The sequence below is a fragment of the Budorcas taxicolor genome, chromosome X (assembly GCF_023091745.1).
Source record: "Budorcas taxicolor isolate Tak-1 chromosome X, Takin1.1, whole genome shotgun sequence".
Taxonomy (NCBI): domain Eukaryota; kingdom Metazoa; phylum Chordata; class Mammalia; order Artiodactyla; family Bovidae; genus Budorcas; species Budorcas taxicolor.
The window spans coordinates 77,643,422-77,660,122 of NC_068935.1; the positions used below are offsets into that span (position 1 = coordinate 77,643,422).

Below are 16,701 nucleotides of genomic sequence, written 5' to 3' on the forward strand. Positions count from 1 at the left end.
CCCTGGTACTGTACTTGAAGTTGCTCTGAGACCAGGCTGGAAATGCCCCGTGGTGCCTTGTCTGGTGACTGTGAACATAATTGTTCTTGGATAGTAATGATTTATCCCTGGTGGCTCAGATGGTAAAGAATCTGCCTGCGATACAAGAGACCCGGATTCAATTCCTGGGTTACAAAGATCCCCTGGAGAAGGGAATGGCTGCCCACTCGAGTATTCTTGCCTGGAGAATTTCATGGACAGAGAAGCCTGGTGGGCTATAGTCCATGGGGTCACAAAAAGTCAGACACAACTGCGTGACTAACACTTTCACTTTTTTTCTGTAATGACTTAATGGAGTTAAGTGCTAACTTTTCCAAGCAACATGTTTCATTCTTTAATTGAATAAACTGATGAGAAAATTTTAGGTACCATGACAAGTGTTTATGAGCATCATAGTGTTTTGTTTGTTTGTTGATAAGGGGCCCTTTATAAGTTCTTTACATTAAACTCTGTTGATACAGTTCTTAACGAAGCACTTAGGAATTTCTTACTTTATGTTCAGCTTATTTGTGACATTTTGAGCCATAAGAAGCTTTCCCTTTCTCAGAGTCTTCCAGAATTGTTGACAAATCTACTTCCCCATTAAAGGTTATCATATAAGCTATAACCCAGGCATTACAGGATTCACTTCAGTTCAGTCGCCCAATCGTGTCCAACTCTCTGCAACCCCATGAATCACAGCACGCCAGGCCTCCCTGTCCATCACCAACTCCCAGAGTTCACTCAGACTCACGTCCATCGAGTCAGTGATGCCATCCAGCCATCTCATCCTCTGTCGTCCCCTTCTCCTCCTGCCCCCAATCCCTCCCAGCATCAGAGTCTTTTCCAATGAGTCAACTCTTCGCATGAGGTGGCCAAAGTACTGGAGTTTCAGCTTTAGCATCATTCCTTCCAAAGAAATCCCAGGGTTGATCTCCTTCAGAATGGCCTGGTTGGATCTCCTTGCAGTCCAAGGGACTCTTGAGAGTCTTCTCCAACACCACAGTTCGAAAGCATCAATTCTTCAGTGCTCAGCCTTCTTCACAGTCCCACTCTCACATCCATACATGACCACAGGAAAAACCATAGCCTTGACTAGACGGACCTTAGTTGGCAAAGTAATGTCTCTGCTTTTCAATATGCCATCTAGGTTGGTCATAACTTTTCTTCCAAGGAGTAAGTATCTTTTAATTTCATGGCTGCAGTCACCATCTGCAGTGATTTTGGAGCCCCAAAAAATAAAGTCTGACACTGTTTCCACTGTTTCCCCATCTATTTCCCATGAAGTGATGGGACCGGATGCCATATCTTTGTTTTCTGAATGTTGAGCTTTAAGCCAACTTTTTCACTCTCCACTTTCACTTTCATCAAGAGGCTTTTTAGTTCCTCTTCACTTTCTGCCATAAGGGTGGTGTCATCTGCATATCTGAGGTTATTGATATTTCTCCCGGCAATCTTGATTCCAGCTTGTGTTTCTTCCAGTCCAGCGTTTCTCATGATGTCTCGGCATAGAAGTTAAATAAGCAGGGTGACAATATACAGCCTTGACGTCCTCCTTTTCCTATTTGGAACCAGTCTGTTGTTCCATGTCCAGTTCTAACTGTTGCTTCCTGACCTGCATACAGATTTCTCAAGAGGCTGGTCAGGTGGTCTGGTATTCCCATCTCTTTCAGAATCTTCCACAGTTTATCGTGATCCACACAGTCAAAGGCTTTGGCATAGTCAATAAAGCAGAAATAGATGTTTTTCTGGAACTCTCTTGCTTTTTCCATGATCCAGTGGATGTTGTCAATTTGATCTCTGGTTCCTCTGCCTTTTCTAAAACCAGCTTGAACATCAGGAAGTTCACGGTTCATGTATTGCTGAAGCGTGGCTTGGAGAATTTTGAGCATTACTTTACTAGGATGTGAGATGAGTGCAATTGTGCAGTAGTTTAAGCATTCTTTGGCCTTGCCTTTCTTTGGGATTGGAATGAAAATTGACCTTTTCCAGTCCTGTGGCCACTGCTGAGTTTTCCAAATTTGCTGGCATATTGAGTGCAGCACTTTCACAGCATCATCTTTCAGGATTTGAAATAGCTCAACTGGAATTCCATCACCTCCACTAGCTTTGTTCGTAGTAATGCTTTCTAAGGCCCACTTGACTTTACATCCAGGATGTCTGGCTCTAGATGAGTGATCACACCATCGTGATTATCTGGGTCATGAAGATCTTTTTTGTACAGTTCTTCTGTGTATTCTTGCCACCTCTTCTTATAACCCTATAATCCTAGAGCAGAGATCCTGTACCTCCAAGATCTAATGCCCGATGATCTGAGGTGAAACTGATGTAATACCAATAGAAATAAGTGAAAGTAAAAGTCGTGTCCGACTCTTTGCAACCCCATGGACTATACAGTCAATGGAATTCTCCAGGACAAAATACTGGAGCGGGTAGCCTTTCCCTTCTCCAGGGGAATCTTCCCAACCCAGGGATCAAACTGAGGTTTCCCACATTGCAGGCAGATTCTTAACAAGCTGAGCCACAAGGGAAGCCCCAATAAATGTAATGCATTTGAGTCATCCTAAAACCATGCCCCTCACCCTAGTCTGTAGAAAAACTGTCTTCCATGAAACCAGTCCCTGGTACCAAAAAGGTTGGGGACCACTCTCCTAGAGGATCTAGGGTGGGACTTAGCTTTCCTTTCTGAGCCAGACTCTTTGACTTATTTATAAGTAACTTGTGTATTTTCTACAGCTGTTTTTGTTTTGTTTGTCCCAGGTTTGAGGTATAATTGACATAGATCACCATGAGTTTCAGGTGTACAGCATAAAGGTTTATCTTTGGTTGACATTATTATAAATGTAGCAATAATGGGCAGAATGATTTGTTTAAAATCTTTACTTGGTGACTTTCTCATTCAATTAGAATAAATTAAATGCTATTAAAAATGAGGAGATAAATGATATTCTTAAGGGCTAAGTGGATGAGTTCATCCTATTTCATCAAAGACAGAGACTCAGGTCAAGTCAAAAGATATCTGCTGAAAAGAAAGCATAGAGTGCATATGAGTAAATGTGAAAGCAACAGGACTGATGACTTAAATTATTGATTATAAGCATTGTGGTCTGATTGTATAATCATGTGCATGCAGAGAAAATGAAGTTATAACTAGAAAACTTTCTGTTTATCTTTTATATCCCATCTATTTCCAAAAAAGAATTTGTGGCAGCCACTAGAAATTAACTCCAGACAAAATTTAATTTGGATGTGAATTCAGGAGTTTAAACACTTTCATACAGTAAAGGTATTTGCTTTCTTTCCATACTTGCCTGTCACATGTTATGGTACGCATTTCTGGCACTGGTATGTTATTTCTCCTCCAATATTAGCTTTCTTTGGAGATATAATAATCTGTCTTTTTTATGGATTTTCTTTAGGGATTTTTAGCTCCTGGAGAAATTGATCCCCTAAATCGGAGGTTTTCTACTGTACCAAAGCCAGATGTTGTGGTTCAAGGTATGTATTCTTATTCCCAACATCTAAAAACTTTATATTAAAAGGTCTGATTTGGGCCAGTAAATGATGACTTTATTATTTATGAAGTATTTTGTTAGGCTTAAAAATGTATGTTATAAACTTGGTTCTGCTATTAATCTTACTTATGAGCAAATGTTTAACCACTCTTAACCACTTCTTATTTCTGGAAACTCATTTCTTTTCACCATGATATATTATAGCCTCCTGATTATCTCTGTTTTTGTTCTGAGTATTCCTTCTATGCTTTTTCTGCTAATATTTCTTTCTTCTCATATCCTCCTAATGGTTGTATACTTAGTTTTGTACACTTGTTATATCTGTATTTACACCCTGCATGTGTTCACTAGGGCTGCCTCCTTCATAATAAATTTCTTTCATGGCTCCAACTATTACTTCTTTAGAGAATGTTCAAAATCTTTTTTTTTTTTTGCTCCTAGAACTTAACTTAAATTTTGAGGTGATCTGCTTTATGCAAAACACTGGGCTAAGTTCTATAAACATGTTAAGAATTCTAGCCATAATATATATAAAGGATCTTTGTAGCTTATGTTTTAAATGCAAAACTGACCTTTTTTGTCTCCTTTCCACCCTTTTACCTCTCCCAACTCTCTCAATGATATCACTATTATACTAGTCTCCTAGAGTAGAAAACTCCAGGTGACTTTTGACTCCCCCAAAATGCTATCCAATATGATACTAGTTCTTCCTGTGAAGGGTTTCCCAGGTGGCTCTGTGGTAAAGAATCCGCCAGCTAATGTAGGAGACACGGGTTTGATCCCTGGGTCGGGAAGATCGCCTGGAGGAGGAAATGGCAACCCACCCCAGTATTCTTGCCTGGGAAATCCCATGGATAGAGGAGCCTTGCGGACTACAGGCCATGCGGTCGCAAAGAGTCAGACACGACTGAAGTCATTTAGCACAGCACAGCAGCACAGCCTCCTGTGAAGCTCCTCCAATATGTCTCCATTTCAATCCCAACCTCCATTGGAATTGATTCTATATAGAAAAATAATCCTTTGTATTTTCTAAACCTTCTTATACTTGGCATCCTATGTGGTCATAAAGATAGTCTTTTTTATCAACATATATGCATACTTCATTTTATTGTGCTTCACTTTATTGTTCTTTGCAGATTCTGTGTGGGTTTTTTTTTTTTTTTTTTTTTTTTACAAATTGAAGGTCTATGGCAACCTTGTGTGAAGCAAGTCTATTGGTACCATTTTTCCAAGAGCCTTTGCTCTCTTCATGTGTCTGTCACATTTTATAATTCTAGCAAAACTTCAAGCTTTTCATTATTACTGTATTTGTTATAGCAATCTGGGATCAGTGATCTTTGATGTTACTACTATGACTTGTTGAAGGCTCAGATGATGGTTAGCATTTTTAATAATAATAAAGTATTTTTAACTGAGGCATTCACATTGTATTTTTAGATACAATACTGTTGCACACAATAAATTAAAGCATAGTGTAAACATAACTCTTTTAATTTTATTTATTTTTTAATTGAGGTATAGTTAATTTGCAATGTTATGTTAGTTTCAAATCTACACCAAAGTGATTCAGTCATATATATGTGTGTGTATATATATATACACACACACATACAGATATATTCTTTTTCAGATTCTTTTCCATTATAGGTTGCTGTAAGATATTGAGTGTAGTTCCCTTGTTTACCTATTTCATATATAGTAATGTGTATATATTGATCTCATACTCCTAATAGTTTATCCCCCCCTCTACCCTGTCATCCCTTTTGGTAACCATAAGTTTGTTTTGTATAAGCATAACTTTTACATATAGACTGGGAAGCTAAAAATTTGTGTGACTTGCTTTATCATGATATTCACTTTATTTCAGTGGTCTGGAACCAAACCTGCGATATCTCTGAGGTATTTAGTACATAACGAACATTATATAAAAGACCATTACTCTCCTTCCATGAGAAAGCTTGCTCCCCTTTGAAGCTTGTGCCATCTGGCTATATTAGTCTCCTGGTTACTCTTGTTCATTCATTCGAGACTTTGAGACTTGGCTTAAAGCCTCCTCTTCTTCCTCAGTTCCTGCCATAGTGATAGATTTCAACATCAGAGTAAGTGCCATCTAATATTTCAGCCTCAGAATTCTTGGATATCCATAACCCTAGTGACCTTTCCTTCTACCACTACTCTACTCACTTTGAGGACCAAACATTAGAATTATTTTACCTCAGATATTCCAATGTCAAAAGTCCCAGTCTCTAGTCATAATTACATACTGTTTCAGTTTTCTCTCCCCGCCCCATCCCCCAGTTACACTTTTGTCTATTTTCTCCTAGTCTGTCCTTCCCTGGCTTCCCTGTTGGCTCAGTGGTAAAGAATCCTCCTGCCAATGCAGAAGGCACAGGTTCAATCCCTGGGTCACGAAGATTCCTTGGAGAAGGAAATGGCAACTGACTCCAGTATTCTTGCCTGGGAAATACTATGGACAGTGGAGCGTGATGGGCTACAGTCCATGGGTCGCAAAAGAGTTGGACACAACTTAGCAACTGAGCAATGACGATATCCTTCCTTACCTTTCAGTTGGTCATCTAAATATCTTAATCACCAGTGCACCATACTTCTGCTACACCCACACAGGAAAATCATAGCTCCAGATCACCTTTCTTATTTTCTGATCCTATACCTGCCTTGCTAAAATTTTCTAGGAAAAAAAAAAAAAAACAAGTGAGCATAGCAGTAGTGCTGTAAATCCACAGTCTCCAACTCAACTAGGCCCACAGTGCTTCCTGTTAGTCCTTGTTCTTATTATTAGTCAGCATTTTCATTTTTCTCAACAACCCTACTGCTTAATTTCAGCCTCATTTTTGGCCTGCTATTTCATGCTGGATAATCTTAATGTTCTGATCTTTGTCAATTTCCCAAACCCCAACTACAATCTTATTTATATCTTCAACCCATTTTTACCTCTTTTTCTTTAGTCTCAGAGCAGTTGCTTTTTCTCCTCTTCAGCACCAACTCTCCCTTCTGATGGTTGATCCTATCCTTTTCCCCACCCTTCCTAGAAACCTGCTCTTTCCTGTCATCTTCAAACTCTTCTCTGTTGGTTCTGATTTTTAGTAAATTGACATCTTCATCATCCTCTAGTTATCCCTCTCTTCCTTTCTTATCCAAACTTCCACTTATTTATATTCCATTCATTCTGATGTCCTTTACAACTAGCTTATTATTCCTTTGAAAGTGCTTTTGCTTAAGTTATTGCCAAACTCAGTAAATATTTTTCAATCCACTTCTTAGTAGGTCTTTCTGTTTTACTTATTGTTTGTTTCTGAGACTCTTAACTCCTGTGTCTTCTGTGAGACAATACATTTTTAGATCTCCTTCAACCTAAATTTTATTATTTCTCTTTCTGGGCTTTCTCTTCTGCTTGCCTCTTAACTGTCGGTGTTCCTGGGAGTTTTGTCCATAGGCCACTGCTCTTCTTACTCAGAATATTTGTTACTGTATCTCAGCCTCCTCTCATTGCTCACCTTTTCCCTTTTCCTGCCTCCTCACTTCTCCCCTCTCAGTAGATGACCTCACCTCCTATACCATAGAGAAAATATAAGCTATAAGACAAGAACCCCTTACTCCCACCCCCAGGTTTTTCTTCACCTGCCCATTTCTTATATGTTGAAATTTCTGAAGGTTATATTCTAGGTCCTTTTTTCTTCTTTTCTATACATTCTCCTTGACCCATCTCATCTCTTTCTATGCTAATGACTTCTGCACTTTAAATTCACAGTGTCTAAAAGTAATCAGTTGTACCCTCCTAGTTCTACATCACTCATGCCTGCTTTTCTCCCTATTTGCCTATGTCAGTAAATGGTACACTTTTCTCACAGTTACGCAAATAACATTCTCAATATCTCCCCCTCTCTCATCTCCTACATTCAGTCAGTTAACAAGTTCTGATTTCTTTACCTTCTAAATAATTCAGAAATCCATCAAGTTTATCTAGTACCAATGTCATGATCCTAATCTAAGTAATCAGCATCTCTTTCTTGCGTTACTTTTTAAGTGCTCTCCTCATCTTCAGTGTAGGTCGACTATAGTATATCGGTTTATTCTTTCAGCAACTCAAATATGTTCTTTTTAAGATAAAGATATGGATGTATTATTCCCCCAATTACAACTCTGCAAGGGCTTCCCATTACCAACTTTCTTAACAAGACTTATAAGGCTCTTTATGATCTGGTCCCTGACCTTGTCTTCAGTGTCATTTCTCATCATTGTCCTTTTATACCCCATGCTCCTGCTATAAAGGACTTTTTATTATTCCTAGATCTACCTGGTTTTCTGTTGCCCATGAGTCTTTGTCTATGCTATTTTTTGTCTGGAACAACTTCTTCCTTACCTTTACCTTCAGCTTGCTAGAGTAACTCCTATTCAGCCTTCTAGCAAGACTCAGTGTCAAATGTCATTTTCTCCAAGGATCGTATCTATCTTTGTATCTCTAGCATATGGTAGTATCTAGCACATAAGTGGTACCAAGTAAGCATTTTCTAAATATTTGATAAAACATAAAATGCTGAGTTGTTGGGTTGAAAGTATTCCTGGGGCCCCAGAACGTGGTTCACTTACCTTTCCTTTAGTCCCCTCTACTCCTGCTTCCAACTGCATTGCTCTCTGCAGAACCCTAGGACTTAGGAGAATGCAATTTGGAAATCAGTACTCAAGGATAAAATGCAAAATCCTTAAAGTGACACACATGCTCTCCATAATGATCTAACCACTATTTGCCTTTCCAGATTCATTTTGTTGCTGGTGGGGGGTTGTTTATTTTTATTTTTGCCACTGTTCAAATATTTCATGCTACAGCAGTATTGAAATATATGTTGTCCCCACACCACTGCTCTCTCTCTCACATACACACACACATACTCTTTTCTGTTTTCATGTTTTATGATCATTCTCGATCTTCAACCTAAAATTAATTTCCTCATTCCTATTCCCTTCTTTCTCCTGGCTAACTTATTCATTCTTTCAAATTCAGCTTAGACATCAACTCCTTCAGGAAGTCTTTTCTGAAACTTCCCTCTACCAACTTCAGACTAGATAGGTGTCACTCTTGGGGGGTCTCATAATGTTCATATATATATATAGATAGATAGATAGATATACACACATATATGTATATATACTTTGCAATTTGTTTTATAATCAGTTTAGGTATGTGACAATTTTATTACACTGTGAGCTCCTTGAAGGAGACACTAACTTATTCATCTCTAAATCCCTAGTTTTTAGCATGCCTTATCCATTAAAGTGCTTAGTAAATGTTTATTAGTGAATGAAAGGATAACCACATGTGTTTCCCTGGATTTTGTCATCCCACCATTATTCTACCTTTGTATATTTTCCCTGGAGAATCTTTGTCATTTTTCAGTTAGAAGTAATCAAGGTGGTGTTATATCCAGAGGACCCTGTAATCACAATACCCTGCATATCCTGCCCCAGATCACAGCAACACAACACCATGAGCTCCCCAAGACAGAAAAATACACAAAAGATAATGGAAAAGGAATGCAGAGTAGCACTTTGTTAACTCGGCTTTTGCCCCCCAAACTCAACATAGACAATACTAGTAAGCTGGCATGAACCAAATGGCACCTTAATTTTCTCATAAACCCAATTCAACACACCTTGTGGCACTAGCTAGAGAAGGGAATGGCAACACACTCCAGTGTTCTTGCCTTGAGAATTCCATGGACAGAAGAGCCTGGTGGGGTCCATGGGGTCATAAAGAGTCAGACATGACTGAGCAACTAACACAACACAGTGGCACTAGAGAAGCAGGAGTAGGGCTCATGTTTGCCCCTGTTGCTTAGCATTAAGCCAGTTGAGGTCCCATTCAGATTATTGGCCCCCAGACAGGTATCAGTCCCATAAAGGGAAAATAAATGGAAGAGTCAGTGAGCTGGCCTGGACTTCTTCTCCCTTGTGAGTATGATGAGCACTTCTGAGATGTGAGTGTAAGAGGATGAAAAGGGAGCTGCCAGGCTTGGTAGGCTCTGAGTCTAGAAAAGTGTTATCCCCATCCCCCAGAACAACCACACACAATTTCAAATAGGGCACCTCAATTCTTTATCCTGAATTTACCTTGCCTTCTATCATTCTCTAGCTATAGAGTGATTTGTATCATTAGGTTATTCTTTATTATCTTCATAATGCTGTCCCTGGCCTCTTTTTTTCTATTTAAACATAGAAACCCAGATACAAAGCAAGCGTGGTGTTCTCTAGAAGCACATAGGTATATAGACAAAAAACAGAATTGAATATTCTAGTCACAAGGTCTTAGTTCCTTTTCCATTTAGATATCATTATGTACCTAGCATGATGCTTGTTTCCTAAGTTTGTAATAACTGTTAATTTCCTTCTCTTCTTTTTATTTTCCCTTCAAAAAATACTGTGTAGCTTGAGAGAGATCTTTTGGACTTCCTGGGTTCAATCCCTGAGTTGGGAAGATCTCCTGGAGAAGGAGATGGCAACCCACTCCAGTACTCTTGCCTGGAAAATCCCATGGTCAGAGGAGCCTGATACGCTACAGTCCATGGGGTCACAAAGTCAGACACAACTGAGCTACTTCACTTTCTTTCTTGCGAGATCTTTAGGTTCCTGTTGAAATAAAATTTTCTGTTAACCTCATCTTTTTTTTCTTTCCTACAGTTTCCATTCTAGCTGAAACAGAAGAAATCAAATCCATTTTGAAGAACAAGGGAATTGACGTGGAGACCATTGCTGAGGTATACCCCATCAGAGTACAACCAGCTCGTATTCTCAGCCACATTTATTCCAGCCTAGGTAAGGAGATTGGCTAACCTGCTAGAATCAAAGCATTATTCAATACAGGCTTGTTTCCTTCCATTTTATATTTTCTTGATGTTTTATTTTTATTGCTTTATTAAACTAGATCTGAAATGGAATTTAGAGTCTCTGGAATCAAAGTTTCTAACCCTGTATACCCTGAACAGGGTCGATAATTTTCAGTGTGTTTTATGAACTCTTTGGTACAAAGGACATGATGGTTACCAGGCAATGTTGTTTCTTCGTTCCAAGTGTGTGCTTAACCAATATGTTCTTCTTCTCTTTCTTGGGACCTATATTTCTGTTTTGAAAAATAGGAATTCTATGTAGATTAATAGCCAAGGAGCTTGTGTCTAGGTCATTTATACTTTGTCATGTAATGAATTAGTTGATAATATTTTAAAATTCTAATTCTTGATCTAATACTTATTTTTAATTAGTACTTATTTTTTATTCAATGTATATATTAAATTTGGTGATAAACACATTAAACAAATTACTACAAATTAAAAATTTATGCAAGTTATTACAAATTTCACATTAAACAAATTACTATGATGTTAACTTTAAAAAAAAAAAAGGATGTACAAAATTTCTAAACTATCTTTGTGGAAAGCTCAGTAGTGGCCCTGAAAGATATTCAGACCCTAATCCCTGGAACCTGTGAACATTACCTTATATGGCAAAAAGGATTTTTGTGGGTGTTATTAGGTAAAGGAAACTGAGATTGGTGGAGGGGATTATTCTGGGTTATACAGGTGGGCACTAAATATAGTCATAAGTCTTCTTAAAAGAGGTACCCAGAGGGAGATCAGACTATAGAAGTAGGACATGTGATGACAGAAGCAAGAGATTAGAGTGATAAGGCTACTGGCCTTATCCTCTAAGAAGCTGGAAGAGTCAAAGATCAGATTCTCCCCCTGGAGTCTCCAGAAGGAACCAGTTATGCTTGACACCTTGATTTTTATTTTACCCCATAATACGCATAACGCTCATTTTGGACTTCTGACCTCTAGAACTATAAGAGTATACTTTTATGTTGTTTTAAGCTACTAAGTTTATGTTAATTTGTTATAGCACCAAATGGAAATTAATGCAGTCTTAAATCAAGCCACAAATGAGTAAATATATAAATAAAGAATATAGCCTAGATAGTAGATTCCCACTTACAAACCCAAAGCGTATAGTGTGTGTGTGTGTGTGTGTGTGTGTGTGTGTGTGTGTCTGTGTGTGTACTTTTTTCCTTCACCAAGAGTGGTCTTTTAATAATGAAAGCTGAAGATGGCAGAGAAATAGGCCAGGGAGACCACAATCTCCCCCACAAACTCATCAAAAGAACATTTGAACGCTGAGTAAATTCCACAAAACAACTTCTGAATGCCGGCAGAGGACATCAGGCACCCAGAAAAGCAGCCCATTGTCTTCAAAAGGAGATGTTTTATCAACGGTACTGTATAGATGGAGAAGGCTTGAGGCTACTGTAAAAATAAGACTGAAAACCAGAAGCAGGAGGCTTAACTCCAAATCCTGAGAACACCAGAGAACTCCTGACTCCAGGGAACATTAATCAACAGGAGCTCATTGAACATCTCCATACCTACACTGAAACCAAGCACCACCCAAGGGCCAACAAGTTCCAGAGCAAGACATACCACACAAATTCTCCAGCAACACAGGAACACAGCCCTGAGCTCCAATATACAGGCTGCCCAAAGTCACTCCAAACCTATTGACATCTCATAACTCATTACTGGACACTTCATTGCACTCCAGAGAGAATAAATCCACCTCCACCCACCAGAACACCAACACAAGCTTCCCTAACCAGGAAACCTTGACAAGCCACCTGTACAACCCCACCAACAGCAAGGAAACTCCACAATAAAGAGAGCTCCACAAACTGCCAGAATACAGAAAGGCCACCCCAAACACAGCAATATAAAGAAGATGAAGAGACAGAGGAATACCCAACAGGTTAAGGAACAGGATAAATGCCCACCAAACCAAACCAAAGAGGAAGAGAGAGGGAATCTACCTGATAAAGAATTCCAAATAATGATAGTGAAAATGATCCAAAATCTTGAAAACAAAACGGAATCACAGATAAATAGCCTGGAGACAAGGATTGAGAAGATGCAAGAAAGGTTTAACAAGGACCTAGAAGAAATAAAAAAGAGTCAATCAATAATGAATAATGCAATAAATGAGATAAAAAAAAAACACTCTGGAGGGAACCAACAGTAGAATAACAGAGGCAGAAGATAGGATAAGTGAGATAGAAGATAGAATGGTAGAAATAAATGAATCAGAGAGAAAAAAAGAAAAATGAATTAAAAGAAATGAGGACAATCTCAGAGACCTCTGGGACAATGTTAAACGCCCCAACATTCGAATCATAGGAGTCCCAGAAGAAGAAGACAAAAAGAAAGACCATGAGAAAATACTTGAGGAGGTAATAGTTGAAAACTTCCCTAAAATGGGGAAGGAAATAATCACCCAAGTCCAAGAAATCCAGAGAGTCCCAAACAGGATAAACCCAAGGCAAAACACCCACAGACACATATTAATCAAATTAACAAAGATCAAACACAAAGAACAGATATTAAAAGCAGCAAGGGAAAAACAACAAATAACACACAAGAGGATTCACATAAGGATAACAGCTGATCTTTCAATAGAAACTCTTCAGGCCAGGAGGGAATGGCAGGACATACTTAAAGTGATGAAAGAAAATAACCTACAGCCCAGATTAATTACTCTACCCAGCAAGGATCTCATTCAAATATGAAGGAGAAATCAAAAGCTTTACAGATAAGCAAAAGCTGAGAGAATTCAGCACCACCAAACCAGCTCTCCAACAATCACTAAAGGATCTTCTCTAGACAGGAAGCACAGAAAGGGTGTATAAACTCAAACTCAAAACAAAAAAGTAAATGACAACAGGATCATACTTATCAATAATTACATTAAACGTAAATGGGTTGAATGCCCCAACCAAAAGACAGAGACTGGCTGAATGGATACAAAAACAAGACCCCTATATATGTTGCCTACAAGAGACCCACCTGAAAACAAGGGACACATACAGACTGAAAGTGAAGGGCTGGAAAAAGATATTCCATGCAAAGAGAGACCAAAAGAAAGCAGGAGTAGCAGTACTCATATTAGACAAAATAGACTTTAAAACAAAGGCTGTGAAAAGAGACAAAGGACACTACATAATGATCAAAGGATCAATCCAAGAAGAAGATATAACTATTATCAATATATATGCACCCACCATAGGAGCACCACAATATGTAAGACAAATGCTAACAAGTATGAAAGGGGAAATTAACAATAATGCAATAATAGTGGGAGACTTTAATACCCCACTCTCACCTATGGATAGATCAACTAAACAGGAAAATTAGCAAGGAAACACAACCTTTAAATGATACAATAGACTGGTTAGACCTAATTGATATCTATAGGACATTTCACCCCAAAACAATGAATTTCACCTTTTTCTCAAGCACACACAGAACCTTCTCCAGGATTGATCACATCCTGGGCCATAAATCTAGCCTTGGTAAATTCAAAAAAATTGAAATCATTCCAAGCATCTTTTCTGACCATAATGCAGTAAGATTAGATCTCAATTACAGGAGAAAAACTATTAAAACTTCCAACATATAGAGGCTGAACAACACGCTGCTGAATAACCAACAAATCACAGAAGAAATCAAAATATGCATAGAAATGAATGAAAATGAAAACACAACAACCCCAAACCTGTGGGACACTGTAAAAGCAGGGGAAGGTTCACAGCAATACCGGCATACCTCAAGAAACAAGAAAAAAAGTCAAATAACCTAACTCTACACCTAAAGCAACTAGAAAAGGAAGAAATGGAGAACCCCAGGGTTAGTAGAAGGAAAGAAATCTTAAAAATTAGGGCAGAAATAAATGCAAAAGAAACAAAAGAGACCATAGCAAAAATCAACAAAGCCAAAAGCTGGTTCTTTGAAAGGATAAATAAAATTGACAAACCATTAGCCAGACTCATCAAGATACAAAGGGAGAAAAATCAATAAAATTAGAAATGAAAATGGAGAGATCACAAAAGACAACACAGAAATACAAAGGATCATAAAAGACTACCATCAGTAATTATATGCCAATAAAATGGACAACTTGGAAGAAATGGACAAATTCTTAGAAAAATACAACTTTCCAAAACTGAACCAGGAAGAAATAGAAAATCTTAACAGACCCATCACAAGCACGGAAATTGAAACTGTAATCAGAAATCTTCCAGCAAACAAAAGCCCAGGGCCAGACAGCTTCACGGCTGAATTCTACCAAAAATTTAGAGAAGAGCTAACACCTATCCTACTCAAACTCTTCCAGAAAATTGCAGAGGAAGGTAAACTTCCAAACTCATTCTATGAGGCCACCATCACCCTAATACCAAAACCTGAAAAAGATGCCACAAAAAAAGAAAACTACAGGCCAATATGACTGATGAACAGAGATGCAAAAATCCTTCACAAAATTCTAGCAATCAGAATCCAACAACACATTAAAAAGATCATACACCATGACCAAGTGGGCTTTATCCCAGGGATGCAAGGATTCTTCAATATCCGCAAATTAATCAATGTAACTCACCACATTAACAAATTGAAAAATAAAAGCCATATGATTATCTCAATAGATGCAGAGAGAGCCCTTGACAAAATTCAACATCCATTTATAATTTTAAAAAAAACTCTCCAGAAAGCAGGAATAGAAAGAACATACCTCAACATAATAAAAGCTATATATGACAAACCCACAGCAAACATTATCCTCAATGGTGAAAAATTGAAAGCATTTCTCCTAAAGTCAGGAACAAGACAAGGGTGCCCACTTTCACCACTACTATTCAACATAGTTTTGGAAGTTTTGGCCACAGCAAGCAGAGCAGAAAAAGAAATAAAAGGAATCCAAATTGGAAAAAAAAGAAGTAAAACTCTCACTGTTTGCAGATGACATGATCCTCTACATAGGAAACCCTAAAGACTCCACCAGAAAATTACTAGAGCTAATCAATGAACATAGTAATGTTGCAGGATATAAAATCAACACACAGAAATCCCTTGCATTCCTATACACTAATAATGAGAAAATAGAAAGAGAAATTAAGGAAACAATTCATTCACCATTGTAATGAAAAGAATAAAATACTTAGGAATATATCTACCTAAAGAAACTAAAGACCTATATATAGAAAACTATAAAACGCTGGTGAAAGAAATCAAAGAGGATACTAATAGATGGAGAAATATGCTGTGTTCCTGGATTGAAAGAATCAATATATTGAAAATGAGTATACTACCCAAAGCAATCTACAGATTCAATGCAATCCCTAACAAGCTACCAATGGTATTTTTCACAGAGCTAGAACAAATAATTTCAAAATTTGTATGGAAATACAAAACACCTCGAATAGCCAAAGCAATCTTGAGAAAGAAGAATGGACCTGAAGGAATCAACCTGCCTGACTTCAGGCTCTACTACAAAGCCACAGTCATCAAGACAGTAAGGTACTGGCACAAAGACAGAAATATAGATCAATGGAACAAAACAGAAAGCCCAGAGATAAACCCACACACCTATGGACACCTTATCTTTGACAAAGGAGGAAAGAATATACAATGGATTAAAGACAATCTCTTTGACAAGTGGTGCTGCGAAAACTGTCAACCATTTGTAAAAGAATGAAACTAGAACACTTTCTAACACCATACACAAAAATAAACTCAAAATGGATTAAAGATCTAAACATAAGACCAGAAACTATAAAACTCCTAGAGGAGAACATAGGCAAAACACTCTCCGACATAAATCACAGCAGGATCCTCTATGACCCACCTCCCAGAATATTGGAAATAAAAGCAAAAATAAACAAATGGGACCTAATTAAACTTAAAAGCTTCTGCACAACAAAAAACTATAAGCAAGGTGAAAAGACAGCCTTCGGAATGGGAGAAAATAATAGCAAATGAAGCAACTGACAAAGAATTAATCTCAAAAATATACAAGCAACTCCTGATGCTCAATTCTAGAATAATAAATGACCCAATCAAAAACTGGGCCAAAGAACTAAACAGACATTTCTCCAAAGAAGACATACAGATGGGTAACAAACACATGAAAAGATACTTAACATCACTCATTATCAGAGAAATGCAAATCAAGACCACAAAGAGGTACCATTTCACATCAGTCAGAATGGCTGTGATCCAAAAGTCTACAAGCAATAAATGCTGGAGAGGGTGTGGAGGAAATGGAATCCTCTTACTGTTGGTGG

At 38.0% G+C, this 16,701-nt stretch overlaps 1 protein-coding gene across 2 annotated transcripts in view; it reads left to right on the top strand.

The window, feature by feature from the left end:
- The window catches only part of PHKA1 (phosphorylase kinase regulatory subunit alpha 1), a 173,072-nt gene that overhangs the window by 46,140 nt on the left and 110,231 nt on the right, over window positions 1-16,701 (top strand). For both annotated transcript variants that reach the window (XM_052663860.1, XM_052663862.1), the window contains exons 13-14: window positions 3,438-3,516; window positions 10,227-10,361. In XM_052663860.1, coding sequence (XP_052519820.1) covers window positions 3,438-3,516; window positions 10,227-10,361 — 214 coding nt within the window. The remainder of the gene's footprint in view (window positions 1-3,437; window positions 3,517-10,226; window positions 10,362-16,701) is intronic.